We start from the raw sequence: 18,889 nt of genomic DNA, 5'->3' as shown, positions 1-18,889 counted from the left end.
CGCAGAGGCCTCAGGTGGGGATGAGTGTGTGTGCATATCTGTCTGTCCATCTGTCTCTCCTGAGCAGGCACCCACTGCTCCTCTTCCCAAAGTCCGTTCTCGGCTCTCCCTTCCCAACACAGAGGACTCCGCCTGCCCATCCCTTTCTGTACCTGCCTTCTCCCACCTGTGCCATTCTGTAGACTCGCCTCCTCAGTCTGGCTGCAGATAGGGACCCAATCTTCTTGGATCCTCCTTCCTTCAAATTCCAGAAAATAGCCTTCTTTGCATTTTAAGCGTTTGCTGATGAGAAACAGATGAGGTGACAAAGTGCTAGAAACACACGAGTCATCTAAAAAGTAAGTTTTTCGCCGGGCGGTGGTGGCGCACGCCTTTAATCCCAGCACTCGGGAGGCAGAGGCAGGCGGATCTCTGTGAGTTCGAGACCAGCCTGGTCTACAAGAGCTAGTTCCAGGACAGGCTCCAAAGCCACAGAGAAACCCTGTCTCGAAAAACCAAAAAAAAAAAAAAAAGTAAGTTTTTTTTTCAAAATTTCGCCAACTGCAGTGTGATTCCCAGCACCTCCTGATGTGGCCGCGACAGCTGAAGTCTCCCCCTTTTCTTTTGCTCCCCTTTTCCATCGTCAGCTTCCCACTCTGCCTCATAACCTCCACACTTTGAGCCACTGCCACGGCTACTTTGAATGAGTGTCATTTCCCCCGGGTAGCCCCAACACTTTCCAGGGTCATCTGTTCCTCCTTTGTGAGACCCTCAGCTTCTGGAGGTTCTTGCTTTATATGTGAAGCACAAGAGGAGACTGAGGTTGTAGAAATCAAACATCTAAGTCCACAGTTTCCAATGTGGCAGCCACCAGCCCTAGGTGGCTGCTTCAATTAAATTGAAGTCAAATTAAATTCAGAGTAGACAGGTTTTAAATGTGAAGGCCGCATGGGCTTAGTGGCTACCGTGTTAAACAACATGGAATCGGTTGCCACAGGATGTCCTTGTGGATGGTTGGGTAGTGCTACTGTAGACTAAGCAAGCCAGTATCTTTCAAGCTCCCGGCTGGCATATGAGAAGGACAGTCCACTTCCTCTGACTCCCTGGGTTCGATTGGGTCTAACCTACCAGTACCTGTGTGTCTGTCTCCCAGAGAAGGTGTTGATGGTTTATTCTTCTCTTGTTCTTGCGGTGTCTGATTCTGTGCTTGTCTGGTGGAGGTTTGCAGAGTATGGTATTGGGGTGCGTGTGGATAAACTCAGAAAAATACCAAGTTTAGAGTCCCTCTATGTTCCAGGTCCTCTCCGCTCCTTTCCTTGGCCCAAGGCTCTCTTAAATTATTTAGGACGATGCTGACCTGGCCAGACTGTGAGTGTTGTGAGAAGGAGGGGGGTGGAGAGGGGTGGGAGATCCCCTCATCAGGAAGGGATGGAAAGAGGTAGAGAGGGGTGGGAGAGCCCCTCATCAGGAAGGGACGAAAAGAACATCGCTTCCACAGGGTTGGTTGTGGCTGGGAGTGGCCTGCTAAAGGAACAAGGAGAGAGATAAGTAGCCTTGCTGTGGACAGCAGCAATGTTGTTAAAGGTTCTGATAAGGAGCCTTGCCCTAGGGGAGTTGGCTGTGACTGTGAAATCCGGCAGTTCTCAGCAGGACCTGCACTTCCTTAGCCCGTGAGAGTCTGATAAATATAAGCCTTCTATCCACCTGAAGTTCTTCAAGCCCCCTTACCCCCACTGAACAAAGAAAACCCTGAAACCAGCTGTTCATCAGTTCCTGTCACTGGTGGAGCTCTGGAGACAGCCCTGGACAGCTGCAAGTGTCATTTCTGTCACCCTGGCCTCCAACCATGTGCCCAGGGCTGTTTAAACACGTTCTGTGGATTAACTAACTTAATGATCTAGCTACCTTTTGGGATGCGAGCTATTTTTTTTTTTAAATCTGCTTCATAGATGAAGGGCCCAAGGTTCAGGGAACTTAAACCATAGGCTCCAGGTGCCTCTGTAAACGGGAGTCACACAGCCTGGCTCAGGGTCATGTGGAGAATGACAGTCATGGATAAAGGCAACCAGGCGGGTGAAAACTCTGAGGCTCAGACGGCAAAGGGCCTCAGGAGGCAAGACCAGCCAGCATCGTGGCAACAAAAGAAGATGTGTGGGGCCGGGCGGTGGTGGCGCACGCCTTTAATCCCAGCACTCGGGAGGCAGAGGCAGGCGGATCTCTGTGAGTTCGAGACCAGCCTGGTCTACAAGAGCTAGCTCCAGGACAGGCTCCAAAGCCACAGAGAAACCCTGTCTCGAAAAACCAAAAAAAAAAAAAAAAAAAAAAAAAAAAAAAAAAAAAGATGTGTGGGGATGAAAGCGATGAACCAGGGACCAGGGTGTCTGCCCCCCCCTCCACCTTGGACTAGTAGAAGGAGCGGGGCTACTGTGACTGAGACAGTAGCTCATTGTATCTCCTGGGAAGTAGCTGTACCCCTCAGGACCCAGTGGAATGCCCATCACTTCCCTTGACCCTTTTTATCGGTAGTGGAGGTCAGTTCTTCCACCATACCCCTCACGCAACCCCAAACTGTCTTGCTTGGTTGAAAAATCCTTTGCCAGTTTCCCTGGGCATTGTCAGTAACTCCGTCCTTTGGGGGGGGGGGGTGTCCACGAAGGAAGATTTGTTCTGAATCTGGGAGCCTGGGACTTAGAAGACCGGGATCACAGATGCTCTTGGGGACAGATACCCATCTTTGTAAGAGGGTCCAGTTCTCTGCATGTTGAGCGGGGGTAGCTTGGGAGAGCAGAAGAGCAGAGGTTCTCTGCTGATAGGGAAAAGATAGACGGAAGATGTATCCAGACAGAAGCCGACATGTAAGTGGGCCCCCGGCAAGACGCATGCGGGGACGCTGCAAAGTCTGCAGACTACCATGCATGTCTGACACATGATGGGACAGAAGGAAGGACCGAGATCACTCGGACAGACCTCTTCCCTCTGGGAAACTCCAGCCCAGCTAGAGTGGACCAATAAGACGCTCTGGGCGGGGCTTAACGGCCCTGTGACCTAGGACAGCAGGAGTTGGAATAGAAAGACAGGAGTGGGACGGGGGCTGTTCAGTCCTTCTTGAAGAGATGTCACAGGAGTGTGCATCATAAAAGGACACAGAGGTACAGTGACCTGCACAGCCCTCGAAGTCAGGGTCAAGGGTGTGTGGGAAATAAATAGGTTCTAGGAAGAGGGACCACTCACCCTCTGTGGAGATCACCCTCAAGTCACAGGAGGAAGGTGTTACACAGAAGTGGCCGCGCTGGAGAAAGCCCCGGCTCACAGCTCTCCCTCAGCCCCAAGAACCACTGCTCAATGGTGAAGAGAAACAGCCTCCCTATTGTACCCCATGACAGCTGTGTCCCCCCCGGCTCTTTTCTTTTCAGCCACCAGGCAGGCTCTGTGTTTCCTCTGTCTGGCTTTCTGAAGCGCATGTCCCTCAGAAGCCATGCGCGCCACTTTCAGAGACAGTCCTTGCCCCCTGCCCTGTGACCAGCTCGCTTGTGAAGGCCACAGACCCAACAGGCAGGGAGATGAACCAGGGATAGAAGCAGAGGCTTCTACATACATGTCTGGAAGACCTTAAGCAGTAGAGACACATGACCGTGACCCAAACCAAAAACCATAGTGGGTCCAGGGAGGAAGAAGACCAGCGGTCTGCAGTTAATTTGCTTCCGATTATCTCCTCTAGCGCTGTCAGACTCCGCATGGAGCCGTTGGAAGGTGGTGAGGTCTAATGGAAGGCTTAAGTTCGCTAGGGATATGTTCTAGAAGAAGACTTCGGGATCCTGGTCTCCTCCTTTTTCTGTTTTATTGCTGGCTGCAAAGTATATGGACTTCCTCTGGCATATGCAACCACCATGAGATCCTGTGCCATCACGGGCCCAAACGACATAGCCAGCAGGCCCTGACTTGAAACCTATGAAACCGTGCACTGAGACAAACCTTTCTTCTTCTAAACTGATTCATCCCGGGTATTAGTTAGAGTACCAGAAAACTGACTGTCGCTATGCCTGGGACTCTTAAGGACTCTGTGGAAGGCTGAATCTATGTTGGTTAAGCTATTCTTCGTTCCTATGAATATTGTCTCCCATGGCAAAAAGGACTTCGAATTCTGACTGCAGTTCTGGAAATGGAAGAGTGTCCTGGGTTATGTGGGCGGGTCCAATATAATTACAAAGGTTATCAGATAAGAGGGATTGAGGACGATTAGGGAGGAGAAAGCCGTGGTAAGACTGAAGCAGATGGAGCCATGGAAGGTGGGAGATGGGGTCACAAACCCAGTAGTAGTACAGGTGGCCGCTGGAATCTGAAAAAGCCCAGGAACAGTTTTGATGGGGCACCTTCTCAAGCAAGCAGCCCTGCCAACACCTTGACTTGCCCCAGGAAATTAACTTCGGACATCTAACCTCCAGGACCATAAAAAATAAAGCTGTGGTAATTTGTCACAGATGCGACGGAAAACACACGCCGTTCTCTCAGCTTCAGCGTGGAGCAATGTCATCTTGCTTCAAAGAAACCACTGTCTCACTGAGTCTGCAGAATTCTAAAACCATTTTGCATTGCTTCCTTAACAATTCTGCCAGCTCCCAGGATGTGTGCCAGTGAAGGGGAGGGCAGGGGTCAACTCTTCCTGTGGGTGAGAAAGCGGAGGAAGGCCACTGTGGTGGGTATTGCTAATTTTAACCGTGGCCTGCACACACGGGCACTCGTGGTATCTCAAGGCCATGGCAAGGGCCTCCTCGATCAAGTCAAGGTCAGAGTGAGAACCGAGTAGCGTAGGTGGTGTGGTTTGGGCTGGAAGTCCACGCGGGAGAGGCATGCTCTTTGTAATTGCATCCTCAAGGGAAACAGAAATAGCCACAAGCCCTGTCAGCCATCTTAGTAATGAGCCTGTCTTAAGCCGTGCTTTCTGCACAGATGGAGGAAGAGAAGATGGGAGGGGTGAGACTAAGGGAATTTGGCTGGAAAGGGGGTGAGGTAGTGGGAGGAAGAGAAAAAATGGACAGAACACAGGGTCAAGGATTCAGACCACATAGGACAGGGTTCTGGAGGGAGTGCGGGAGGGTGTTTGGTTTGTTAGATTTTTCTCAAGGTTAGCAGGGTCTGGGAAAGCTCCAGGGTTGAGAGCATCCACAACACAGATGAGGGATGGGGTGGCCGGCCTGGAAAGGACTGCCAGCTGGAGGCAATGCCTTCTGAATGTGCCACAGGACAGGGCTAGGACCCATGGGCCTGGAGAGCATTTCCTCTGTGGGATGAAGTCAGCACAGAGCAGGATGCAAGTTCCTCCCCATTGCTCCCTGTGGTGCCACAGCGGCATGTGTACAAGCCCATGGCTCTGGGCGCAGGAACACCAGCCTGCTCTTCCTCAAGTACCAAGCTGTGAATGTATTTTCCACAAGGCTGCTGAGAGTAGCACATGGGTTTGCCCTGCTCTGAAGTGGGGGTCTGCAAGGGAGAAGGTTTGTTTTGTCCGAAGAAATTATAGCTGGAAGGCAGCTACAGTGGAAGCTCTGAGGAGACTAGCACTCTCTCTCTGTATCTCTGTCTCTGTCTCTCTGTCTCTCTCTGTCTCTCTCTGTCTCTCTCTCTCTCTCTCTCTCTCTCCCTCCCTCCTCTGCTCTGCCATCCCGCCATCTCTAGGCCGTGGCTATCCTCTGATTGAGGGGTGAGGCTGGCCCACCATACCGAAAGCATGAGAGGCTACTTAAGGCTACCCCTGACACTTCTACCTAGATAAAGGGAGGTGGGGGGAAGCCCAGTGCCACTGGGAAGCCCCGGGGTCAGATGGATCACAGGAGAGTCTAGCTCCGAAAATCAGAAGAGGAATGAATATTACCAGACAAGCAGCCACATCTGTGATGGTCTTAAGACCTAAGCGTGGGTAGCTATGAATGACAGCTCCACTCCTAGGCATGTAACCATACGAACGTGAGCATTGTTCTGTGTCATGGGAACAAGGACTGTGGGGCCCAGCCTGAGGGCCTGGTGAAGAGCGAGTTACGGCTGTGGGAGTACAGGATAGGAAGACAGTGGGCACGCTACACTTGCCAATCTGCTCCCTCACCCTCTTGTGCCCTAGGGAAGCCACAGTACCTACACATTGGGGAGGAGATTGACGGTGTGGACATGCGGGCTGAGGTCGGACTCCTGACTCGGAACATCGTGGTGATGGGAGAGATGGAGGACCAATGTTACCCCTACAGCAGCCACATCTGTGACTTCTTTGACTTCGATACCTTCGGGGGTCACATCAAGGTAGGAATCTGCATGGCTGAGGCTCTTAGCCCTACAGGAGGGATTAAAGGTGTGCACCACCACCACCTGGCGGGCAATTCTTTTTAATAATGTCAACAAAGAGGTTGACCAAAGGAAACAAAGTTCACAGTGAGCACTCTGCTGGCCTTTGAAGTGGGGAGAGTCTTGTGGTTCAGACCTATGTTTTTAGGGGTTCTAGAGTCTCCAGTCCCTAGTCCATGGGTACTTTCTAGCTATTGTCACCACATACCCAAGACCACAGTGAGACCTAGAGGAGACAGTAGTTCTCCGTCACACAATCTACTGCCGCGCCTCCCATGCTTGAGAATGGTCTTGAGTCCCCACGACCCTGTCTCCCATGGAGCCCAAACTCCTCTCAGACTCATTCTCAACACAGCTCTCCAGGCATTGGCTGCTGGACTAGTGTCCCAGTTGGTACCCGAATCTAGGGAAATGGTCTGCATATCAAACCCCAGCTCTGCTGGTAGAAGTTGGCCGAGCCTGCTTCTGACTCACATCGTTCCAGACTGTGCTTTCTGTGGAGCTCCTGGTATGCACACATTGCCTGGCCGAGCAGTTTCCCTGAGCACATCCGGGAGCAGCCCTGTGCTGTGACCACCCGCCACTCATAGGCACGCCCCCAGAGCAGAGACTCAGGGTATCTCCAGAGTCAGCACCCCCTTCCTTCCTGGAAGAAGGCTTCACACAGTAAACAATGGTACCCTGAAGTCTTCCAGTCCCCAGCGCTCCTGCAGCAGGTTTTCTGTCACCCCCACCCCCCAAGCATTTTAGGATTATCCCTTCCTCATTGGTGGCTGTGGAGATGGTAAAGGAAGATCAAAGCAAGTCTAGCTATTGTCCTGGGCACTTCCAATCCAGAGTCATTATCCTGCAGCATCTTATAAAACCTTGCTGGACTTCCTTAGTGTAAGAGGGCCAGGTATCCTCATCCATGTGCACAGAGCCTCTTTGATCTGTACTCCGTGACAAAGCACTGGAAAGGTGATACCTCTGTCCTCTGAGGATGCAGGTATCAGCTTGCGGGGGGGGGGGGTGGTCAGGGGCGGCCTTGGGGCTCTTCTAACTTTCACTCTCCTGTTGCAGTTTGCCCTGGGGTTTAAAGCCGCCCACTTGGAGGGCGTGGAGCTAAAGTACATGGGGCAGCAGCTGGTGGGCCAGTACCCAATTCACTTCCACCTGGCTGGCGACCTGGATGAGCGGGGAGGCTATGACCCACCTACGTACATCAGGGACCTCTCCATCCACCACACGTTCTCCCGCTGCGTCACTGTCCACGGCTCCAATGGCCTGTTGGTAAGGACAGCCTATCTAGGGACTTAGGCTATTCGGGGAAGGGAGATCTTGGGCTGTGCCTTCTCGCCAGCTTCTGGTGTGAACTTGGACAGACTACGGAGTCAGCCAGGTCTCTGGTTTCCTCCTGGTAGCCCTGCAAAACAGGGCTACCTTTCAGTTTGCTTGGGTAGAGGATGTGTGTGAAACATTCCTGGCTGTATTATCCTAGCAACCCATCTACAGAGCAGGGAGTCCAGGTATGGCCAAAGAACCGGCTGGCTTTGGGGAACTGAGCAGGCATGCGGGACACTAGCCAGGACAGCATGGGGAGCCAGCCCCTCAGTGAGTTACGGGCTTCTAGAGCTGGCAGGGGGCCACCCCCAAGAATCTGTGTTAATTTAGATGGGGAAATCAAGAGACTTATGGTAGGAAAAGGAAAACAGTGAGTTAGGGCACCCCTCCATCCCCCAGCTCTAGCCTGGGACAATGAGTCAATGGTACCCACAGTAGAGTCAGAGCCTTAGAGCAGAACCCTGGACAGCTTTGCCCAACCAGCAGAGCCGTGCAACACTGTAAGCTAAGACTTCCTCCTGCCCAGTTCCCAGGAATGTCAGCTGCCAATTTAGAAAGGAGCATCTCTGGGCTGCCTTGTTATCCAGCTACCACATGGCTGGGGTGCCAGCTACAAATATCTAGTGGCCCTTCAGCGATCTCCCAGCACGCAGTTCTGAGCTGAGCTGTGCTTGCCAGATCTGGAGGCTCAGCCTCACTGCAGCCTTTCCAAGACGGAACCAAATTGCACTGTTTGCCATCTAGACAGCGTCCGGGTCTCTGGTTCTCTGAGCCAAGCAGACAGCAGCGGGGCCATATCCCAGGCAGGCCTGAAGTTTCGCAGATTGGCTTTGCACGCTCTTGGAATGCGCATTTGTACGCCATCCTGAATGCAGCTGCTCTGGGAGCTGGCCTTTCACGCTGGCGTGTGTTCCTTTGCTGCCTGGATTGCAGGGTTTACCAGAGGTGACTATGTTTCAGGGAGAGGGTTCCTTTGACAGAGCCAGAAGAGGCCATATAGAGTCAAAGATGCTGTTGTGGTTTAGACTGCAGAGGCCCTGGGCTGGGGGGCAGGGGATGGGTCCTCTAGTATCATCCCTGGCCAGATGTGGGTGGATCCCAGACAAGCAGATACCAGCTGTATGAAGTGCCCCAAAATGTGTGGAGCCGAGCTGTATGGAGCCGAGAGGTGTCTCAGCAACTTGCCCCACCCCAGCAGGTCCTGAAGTATCCCAGGAGGCTAGCTAGCTCATAGTTCTTCCCCTCTGCCTGTGTACCCCCATCCTTGGGATCAGCTTCCTTCATCCTCAGCCTGCTACAGAAGCCCCCCTTCCTCTCATTTATTCTTTTATCTTTTTTGTAAAAAAAAAAAAGAGATCGCTTTATTTTATGTGTATCAATCTTTATATGGAACGCAGGCATGTATGTAAGTACTTATGTATACCATGTGCTTGCCTGGTACCCACAAACATCTGAAGAAGGCATGAGATCCCTGGAACCTGGTACTAGGAAATGAAGCTGAGTCTTCTGCAAAACCAACAAGTGCTCCTAATCACTGAGCCACTCTTCTAGCCCCTTCTAGTTCAACATCTAAACCAGTTCCCTCTTCTGACACAAACACAAGCCCTTCGGCTTCTGCTTTTCTGCGTTTTGGAGACAGCTTTCAGCAGTGTGGCTCTAAAATGTCGCTTCGTTTAGCAAACCACTGCTCTTCTCTCAGCCCGTACATCTCTTGGCTCCGATCAAAAGTCAAGAGCATAGAGTCTCAGGAAGCAATGGAAACTCCCTGGGCCTCAGTTTCCTCCAGTTCATAGTGAAAATGCTGATAGAGTCAGCTTCAAAGGGCTGTTGTGAGGGTGGAACCAGATAAAACAAGTGACGTGCTTCGAGGGGGACACGAAATGGTAGTAGCACCATCTGCCTCTGCATCTCTATGTGTTCTGTGAAAACATCTCTGCTTCCGGGAGATAGCAGCCAGCATATGAAGTATACTGCACCAAAAAGTAGGGCCTGTGTAGTTAGATGTTCTTGGCAAAAACTACATGAATGTGCTCCCTCTCTGCCACTTTGAAAAGTCCCAGGTGCATGCTCACATATGAAGGGTCTCCAGGAAAAACTCACCAGACTGATTGCTCTCTTAGGTTGAGGGCGTCCTCAATATAGCATGGCCCACCATGGTGCTAGAGGGTGCACAGAGGAAGCCTGCCTTCAGAAGGAGGCTCGGGACATGCTATCCCCAGGATGTTAACAGGTGTAGGGTGGAAGAATTTCCCCAGTGAGAGGCTCTACCTACACTCTCTGCAGGGGTCACAGGGATATGGGCTCAGTTTATTGTGTGCTTCATGTGTATGTCAAGCTCTAAGGCAGGACCTTGAACATTGCCTTTCTATTACTGAGGAAGGCAATTGGTATATTCCTGGCCTGTAGCAGAAGGTACCAGACTCCAGTGTGAGATCTATTCACTTCTACCTCCTTCCTTTAAGACAGGGGGGTTGAGCAGAAGAAAGCACATCCTTCCCCACCTGGGTACTGGCTCACAGTTTAGTAAGTGACAGGGGGATGAAACCAACAGCAAGTTGCCACTGCCTCTGTGCAGGCTGGGCCACACATGGCTCTGTGGGATAACAGGTCCAGGAAGTGCCGAGGCTCTCCATCTTTGGGTCCACACCCTTCTCTTGACATTCTACTAAAGATATCTGGGGCCCAGGATGGGAAACCCAGCATCTTCTCTGCAGCTGCACAGCCCTGGGAATTATGGGAGAGGCTTCTGTTTTCCCTGGCTCACCCTTTTTCTGATGTCTTTGAATGTGTCCTCTCCCTCTCCCTCTCTCCCCCCCCCCCCCTCCTCCTCCCTCTCTCTCTCTCTCTCTCTCTCTCTCTCTCTCTCTCTCTCTCTCTCGCTCTCTCTCTCTCTCTTTTCCTTCTCCTCCTTCTCCTCCTCCTTCTTTTTTTTGTTTTTTAAGACAGGGTTTCTCTGTAGCTTTGGAGCCTGTCCTGGAACTAGCTCTTGTAGACCAGGCTGGCCTCAAACTCACCGAGATCCGCCTGCCTCTGCCTCCCGAGTGCTGGGATTAAAGGCGTGCGCCACCACCGCCTGGGTGTTGTCAGGTTGCATAGCTGCTCTCATCTCTCCTTTCCACTTGAGCCCAGATGTAGGACCCAGATTCTTATCTATCCTTTCCCACAATGCTACCTTGGTCCAGGACTCCACTAGGAGACTGAGGTACAGAAAAGGAGGGTAGAGAATATTCCAGAGCAGAGCAGAAAAGGACAGTGTGGGCGAAACAGCTGGTCCCTCAGGTCACATGCTTTTCCTCAGGCAGCACCTGACCTTAGGAGGGAGCTCTGCCTCCCCCCCCCCTTATCCTCGCCCCTCACCCCTTCCCACCTCCCCTGCACAGTCTCGGACGCATTCCTTCCCTTTTTAGGTAATGTTTTCTTCTGTTTCCTCTCCCAATTTCTATTTGCATATTCAAAAACTCATTAAGATCTGCAGAACAAATGACCCTTGCCTGTGCTCCAAGGCCAGCTTCTTCTCAGGAATTTTATTTTTAAATTTTTAAATAGCAGCAGAAGGCTTGGAAATGAATTTTTTTTTAAATGGCTGAATTCCATGTGAGGCTTCTCGCTGATGTGTGTGTGTGTGTGTAGACATAAACATATATGTATCTATATATACATAGATACATATTTATGATATCATACCCACCCTAAATTTCAGGAATAAGTAACATCCTCTTTGGTACCAGGAGTCCCCTGAGGGAGCCAAAATCCCTCATTTCAAGTCCCAGTATCAAATGGCCTGGTATTTGCATAGAACCTGTGCACATGCTCCTGCTTTAAGTCACCTCTAGGTGGCTTATGCTGCCCTGCAAAGGCCTAGTAAACAGTTGGCACCCCATATCGTTTGGGGAACGAAGCCAAGGGGAAAGAGTCAGTGTCTGTTTCTCACAGACAATTTTTTAACGAAATATTTCTGGTCTGAGCTTGACTGAAGCTATAGTGGAATCCTGCATATCCAGAGAGTCAACCTGATCACTGATTTCTGCTTGTGTCTGTTTAATTGAAGCATTGTGTTCTTTGCAGAACACACAGGTTCTGACGGAAGCCGGTTCAGACAGCGGGGACCATGTAATATCTTGACATACACAGAACAGTCTTAGGACCTAGAGCTGCCCGCTGCTGGTCTCTAGTGCTAGCCACGCCCCCCAAATGCCCTGACTCAGTGACAACTAAATCGAGGGTCACGTTAGTTGAAACAATACCTGACAGCTGTTTCTGGGTCTTTCATATGAATTTTCTCCTTTACAATCTCCTGCCCAGACCCCTACTAACCACAGTGGAAGACCTAAAACAGCTTCCAGGAATCATGAGTTGCTCTCGGCAGGCAAGAAGATGCTCAGAAAAATGAAGGGGAGATATAGTTTTGGTCTTCTCAAAGAGAATGGCTAGAGGATTACATATTATTTCTGCTCAGCGTATAAGGAAGGACAGCTCCAGAGAGAGAAAGAAAGAGAATATTTATTTAGCTGATAAGTCTATCTGTATGGATCTGTCATTTACCTGGCTGCCCACCTATCTCTATTTTCCTATCCATCTATTCCTGCAACCATATATCTACTTAACTAGCATCTGTATCTATTTCTCTATTATCTATCATCTATCTATCTATCCATCCATCATCTATATCTATCTATCTATCTATCTATCTATCTATCTATCTATCTATCATCTATCCATTCATCATCTATTTATATCTATCTCTCTCTATATATATATCATTTATCCATTCATCATCTATCTGTCTATCTACCCATCTATCCATCCATTTATTATAACTAATAATCAACTTCATGAAGTATCCTGAGGAGAAACAATCTGAGAATGTTTTTAGTATCTCTCTATCACTCAAAGGATACTCAGGATGAGTAACAGAACCAGTCCGTGGCTAAGAGAGGTATGAATTACTCTTCCTCTCCTGCTCCAGACCTTCCTTCTTCTTTGTCCTCCTTTCCTCCTGGCTCTGCAAGAGTCATTGCTCCCTCAAGACAGCGGATTGGTCTCTGTTTCAAACAAGATGGAGATCTAGTCTGAGTTCAGTCCCTTGCAAAGAGAGGGACTTGGGGCATCCAAGTCAAGTGGCATCCATTGAGCTAAGGTTGGAACACGATAGCGTGTGTAAGACTGTAAGACGCTGGACATCTGACACCAGTAGCTGTTTCCGGGGGAAGCCCTTCCTGTTCGCATCTCCTCTTGCAGGCCTTAGAGGCCAGTTCTTCCCTGAGTGCTTGCTCGTTCACTCACTTTCAGAGAAGGGCTCCTGACCATGTGATCTAAAATGCAGGGCAAATGGGTCGGGACAAATTAGAAAGATCCGTGAGCAGAAGACAGGAGACTCTGAGGGTACCAAACACCCTGGGATACCCACCTCCCTTCCCTGGGCACGGTTGCCTCCTCTGCAAAGCCAGGCCCTGAATTTGATCATAGAGGTCTCCACCAGCAAGAGCAGCCGAATCCCCTCCCAGGCTTGTCTTCCAGGGCTATTTATAACATGCTTTCATTTCTCACCAGAAGAGAAGGAAGCATCCCACTGGATGACCTTGGCATTGGCTGAAATGCCCATTGAAGGAGTGAATGGGCTTCAAGGTCACACCCTCATCTGTTGTCAAAGATTAAAGGAAGGAGGCTTGCTTGGAAGGCCGAGAGCTTGGTGTGGGCAGGCAGTGTGGTCTTCCTTGTGAACACACAGGCCTGAAAACACCCACATCCCTGCCATGGCTTTGCCCACAGAAATTTGCTGTGTGAGACTAAGAGACCAGCCGGCATTCAGCCGTGGAGGGGATTGCTGTGGGGATGGTTCTAATAGCTTTGACTGCCCTGCAGTTAGAGAGCAGGCACCTGCCATGGGAGAGCCTGGAGGCACTGGGATTGGTCAACTTGGACCAACGCTTTTCCATCGGAGACAGTTTAGTCATCCCCTCCTACTCAGTGAACTACAGAATAATGAAAGTCTGGGAACAGCTTGGGAGGGATGGGGTTGGGGGATGGGATGGAGTAGGGTTGCAGGGATAGACCAGGATTACTGAGCGCCCTACAGTGAGAAAGACGGTCCCTTGTAGTGGCACCAGGGCTGAGGGCATGGCCTCGGTATTTCAGTCAGCGCCAAGGGCATTTGGATGCTGTGCAGATTTTCCAGCTTCTGGCACAGTGGCGGCTCCTTAAGAGGTGTGGGTTGATCCGAGGTCACAGGGAAGCGAGGAAGATCTCACTGGGTGAAATCACTGGACGGTCAGGGATGGAAGAACACAGTAAAGACGAGAATGCTCCCACCCTCACCCACTGTACCCCGTGAGCCGAGATCATCTCCGCTCGGGCAGGAGTCTGTGTGGGAGAGACACTGTCGTCAGAGTCTGGCGTGAACAGGGAACTGGGACTCGGGATAGGGCTCTCTAAGGATTCCGAGGTCTTGGAGATGGTGGAGGTCAAGTCCAGAGCTTTGTGGTTGACAAGGTAGGCAGGCTGGTGTGAGAGCCTCCTGGTGTTGTTTCTGAGACCATGCTCTGCTCTCACCATGTCTCTTCAAGACGCTTTTTCCAATTTTCTGCACACTCTGTAGTTCTGGGAAGGTAGCCCAGCAGCTGGCTCTCCCAGCCCTCTCTGGTTTTCAGCCTGGGGTGCGAAGGCATCCTGGTAGGCATCGTGGACCAACAAACTGGCTTGGGTTCCGGGGATTATGGCAGCGTGTTAGTGCAGACATTGATGAACCATCCCTCAGACTTGCTGTGGTGCTGCCACCTTGGGGAGCTGCCCCGCCCCCTACTCAGGCCCTGGAGACCCCCTTTGGGACGTCCTGGCAAGCTCAACAGAATCGTCTCTAGAATGAGGGTCCAGGTCTCCCCTGGAACCACCTACACACTTCTGAGCTCTCATCCCTTTCCCTATCCCCTGGAGCCTCGTCCCCAGCACATCCCTCCAGAGAGTTATCATTTGCTTCCTTGTCCACCCTCAGGCCTTTACCTGGGGGTCAAGGTTGCTTCCACCCCCACCCCCACCCCCAGTCTACTTAGGTCCGGTGTAATTCAGCATCGTTTCACACTCGGTGGATGACTATTTGGGCACACGCACAGGTGGGTGCTGAGTGAAACTCCTGTCTTGACTCTGCAGATCAAGGATGTGGTGGGCTATAATTCCTTGGGCCACTGCTTCTTCACTGAAGATGGGCCAGAGGAACGCAACACTTTTGACCACTGCCTCGGCCTCCTTGTTAAGTCGGGGACCCTCCTCCCATCAGATCGGGACAGCAGGATGTGCAAAGTGATCACGGAGGACTCGTACCCAGGGTACATTCCTAAGCCCAGGCAGGACTGCAAGTAAGTGTGTGCATAGTAGTGTAAGGTACCCTTACACTTGGGTTTGAGGGAGGAAGGGTGGAAGGGATGAGTGTTGAACGTCCATCGTCCTCCCTCAGGACCTCTAGAAGGACCGTTAAAAGCTTCCTGTTTACCTCTGCCTGTTTCTCAGAGTGAGATCCCCATGGTAGCTTCTCCCTCTTCCCTTCTCCCTGTTTCCTCCCTGAGTCTCACTAGCGCTGTTTTGTCTGGAGAACTCTGGCTTACCTGTGGTTGTATGCCACATGCCATCCTTGTGGACAGGAAGTATCTGCCACACCAGCTCCCAATACGTACCCATCAGCCTGACCACAAGAATCTCTTTCTAGCCAGAGAGAGACCCAAACAGTGTTACAAAGACACACACAGATAGAAAAATTCAGACAGACGACAAAGAGACAGAAGCAGACAGACAGGAAAACAGAGACACACAGACAGAAGCAGGCAGACAGAAAAACAGACACAGAGACAGTAGACAGATGTAGAAGAAAAAAACAAAAACAGACTGAGAAACACAGAGATGCAAAGACAGAAAGAAGCATAGGCAGACATGCAGACACTGAGACAGAAAGACAGAGACACAGAGAAGAGACAGAGACACGGAGGAGAGACAGACAGAGAGAGGCAGATGCAGAGAGCCGCATGGCTTCCTGCACAGATGCCTTCCTTAGAAAGGCTTACTTTCTTAGACCCACGTTCCCGCTTCTGTAGAAGCACGGACTGCATCTAGCCTTTGCAGTCCTGAACAATGCACAAGCTTAAGTGCCCGGCCTTGAGGTGAGAAAATGAAACCTCAAATGGACACATTGACGATTTCCCAAATCTCAGACAAGAGACTCTTTTCCACTAATATTGGTGTCTCACATGCCCTCCTACTATGCAGCAGAAACGGTGCCAGTAGCCCCTTATCTGACATTCTTCAACCTCCGTCCTCTCCCTGCAGTGCTGTGTCCACCTTCTGGATGGCAAATCCCAACAACAACCTGATTAACTGCGCAGCTGCAGGGTCCGAGGTAAGCAGAAATAAGCCAGGTGGAGCTGGTGGGGGCTGCCCTGCAAATGTGTGTGTTCAGAGCCGAAGACCACGCCTCCGTGTGTCTGGAGAGGGGTAGTCTTGTGACTTGGTGTTAAATGACAGTCCTGTCTGTCACTTCATAACCCCGGTGACCTAGCTAATGAGTAGTTTACTTGTCTTGAGGCTTAAGGACTACAGTCCGTAGTCGTGGGGAAGGTGTGATGGCAGGTGTTACTTGGGTCTGCCTCAGTGGGAGCCCGTTCACATCTGGGTGGACAGTGAAGCAGAGGGGCTGGAGAGATGGTCCTGTGGTTAAGAGTACTTATTTTTGCAGAGAATCTGGTTTGATTCTCAGCACCCATATGGTGGCTCACAACCATCCATAACTCCAGTTTCGGGGGAATCCTATGCTTTCTTCTGACCTCTGTGGGCACCAGGCACACATGTGGTACACAAACATACATGCAAACAAAACATGCATGCACATAAAACATTAAAACTTAAAAAAAAATTTAGGAAAAAAAGACAAGACAGGAAGTGGAGCCAGGCTATAATCCTCAAGTCCCACTCCCAATAACCCCACTTCCTCCAGTTCATCTCCCCCTTCTAAAGGTCACACTAGAAAAAGCTAGAGCCACTAACTGGAGACCAAGTATTCAAACACATGAGGCCCTTGGGGGCACTCATATCCAAACCATCCCAGAGTGCTAAGCAACTTATGCACAGTAACTCTCTGAGTTATTTTTCCTTCTGATGGTGGTAAGCTAACACCACGTGATTCTGACACCAAGGCTATGCCCTGGCCTAGGGAGGAAGCTGCCCCAGGGAAACCTAGTGTGCCCGGAGCCCCTAAGAGCTGGATGATGGCAGCTGGGCAACAAGCCCGGGTTCTGCCCCAGTAGCCTTGCTCTGACACTGCTCTCCCCTGCAGCTAGTTTTGCTTGGGTCCTTGACCCTGATCCTGTCTGTTGCTCTTCCTGGGCCTCAACTTCCAGATAGATCTCCAAGGAAGACTGAGAATCCTTGCTTTCAGAACTCTTATCAATTGGGAGTCTAACCTTTACAGGGACCCAGTAATTTGGACAATGGCAGATAGGGCAGGGCTGGTGTGAAGAGTGAGCGCTGTCAAGTAGTCAAATCACAAATTAGAGTAACCTTGAGCTTCTCCTTTGGTCCAGTCAAGCACTGGACCACAGGGGTGTGTTTGGTAGTGTGTGGTATCTGGGCAAGCACTGGACCACATGGATGTGATTGGTGGTGTGTGGTGTCCAGGCAAGCACTGGACCATAGGGATGTGTTTGGTAGTGTGTGGTGTCCAGGCAAGTACCAGACCACACAGGTGTGTTTGATGATGTCTAATGATGGCTTTTTCTGCACATAGTACTGCATCCCTTCCCAGAGCCTGGGCCACTCAATCAGGAGTTCACTGACACTAATTACTATGGCTCTCTCCTCTGCCCTGTCCCAACAGGAAACGGGATTTTGGTTCATTTTTCACCATGTGCCAACGGGCCCCTCTGTGGGAATGTACTCCCCGGGTTATTCCGAGCACATTCCGCTGGGAAAATTCCACAACAACCGAGCACATTCTAACTACCGGGTGAGTCTCTCCATGCTGCGTCACTATGGCCAGCCTGTTCATCCCCCTGCCCCTACCTGCCTGGAAAAGCTACATTCTTACCATGGGTCCAGAGCAGCCTTCCAAGGCCTGCAGGTTACTGACCACTCACCACAAGTCTCCTTTGGGGGCCTGCCTCGTCATTCACAGCATCTGCCCAACCAAAGGAGCAAGGTATGCCTTCACTCCATGCTCCCCTCCCAGAGGATGCTGGGTTGGACTCTGGGTTTGGTTATGTGATGCATTTGTGGGCATGAGTGATGTTGACTATAAAATTAGGTCTGGCCATGAAGTGAGGGAACTTTGGACATGGTTCTGAGATGTCATTGGCATCCTAGACTTTCTCTCCCTTCTTTCTGGGAAGTGGGTGACTCCATCTGTGCAGGGTTGAAAATAGGAAACACTTTGACCACCTTCATTGATTGTCCTTCTTTTCCGAGTACCAGTTTGTACCCTGCTCCAAGCTAGGTGTTAGAGTAAAAGGGGGGAGAATTAGGTTGCCTGGGACTTCAGCATGCCAAGAACTTTCCCATAAGGATAATCTTAAGACTGGAGCTGTTGGACACATTAAGAAGGTCTGGGGACAAGGCTGAGATTAAAGATGACAACACTCTGTGGACCAAGATGGTTTCTAGGACATCAGGATGGTGTCTGGTCCAGTTCTTAACAGTGCAGACAAGGAAATTGGTACTTCTAGGGAGGAAAGGGTACATTCAGGGTCAAACAAAAATTATTTCAGAGAGCTAGTGAGGTGTCTCCATGTTTAAAGTTCTCGCTGTATAAGCATGAGGACAGATAATGACTCAAGAACCAAAGCTCTTGTCCTCACTGTTGTTAAGTTCAAGCCATCTGGGGAACAAATAGTAGCTGGGAGAAAAAAAAACTGGTACAATCCTTCCTAAGAGGCCAAGGGGACCCAGGAGTAAGAAGGGATTGGATGGTGACCTAAAAAACTGCAGCTTTGTGGCTAGAAAGTGGACACCTTTAGCACCAAATTTTAAAACAACAACAACAACAAAACAAACAAACAAACAAACAGGCTCAGAGCTGGGAAGCAGCTCAGCTGGTAGGGTGTTTGCCTGAGGTAATGAAGCCCTGGGTTTGCGTATAAACGGGATGTGATGGTGCAGACCTTTAATCTCAGCTCTCTAGAGGCTGAAGCAGGGGAAAATCAGGCATTCAAAGTCCTCCTTGGCTGCATAGCAACTTTGATGCCAGCCTGGGTTACATGAGACCCTGCCTCCAAAAAAAATAAAA

The 18,889-nt window shown here is 50.6% G+C and overlaps 1 protein-coding gene across 1 annotated transcript in view; it reads left to right on the top strand.

Moving 5' to 3' along the window:
* The window catches only part of LOC119802504 (cell migration inducing hyaluronidase 1), a 67,521-nt gene that overhangs the window by 25,036 nt on the left and 23,596 nt on the right, over nt 1–18,889 (top strand). Inside the window, exons 16-20 of the mRNA XM_042054059.1 lie at nt 6,092–6,267; nt 7,372–7,581; nt 14,776–14,981; nt 15,943–16,012; nt 17,486–17,614. Coding sequence (XP_041909993.1) covers nt 6,092–6,267; nt 7,372–7,581; nt 14,776–14,981; nt 15,943–16,012; nt 17,486–17,614 — 791 coding nt within the window. The remainder of the gene's footprint in view (nt 1–6,091; nt 6,268–7,371; nt 7,582–14,775; nt 14,982–15,942; nt 16,013–17,485; nt 17,615–18,889) is intronic.

The sequence above is a fragment of the Arvicola amphibius genome, chromosome 12, assembly GCF_903992535.2.
Source record: "Arvicola amphibius chromosome 12, mArvAmp1.2, whole genome shotgun sequence".
NCBI lineage: Eukaryota > Metazoa > Chordata > Mammalia > Rodentia > Cricetidae > Arvicola > Arvicola amphibius.
The sequence above is the reverse complement of the archived record's forward strand: the minus strand, read 5'-3'. Positions and strand labels throughout refer to the sequence as shown.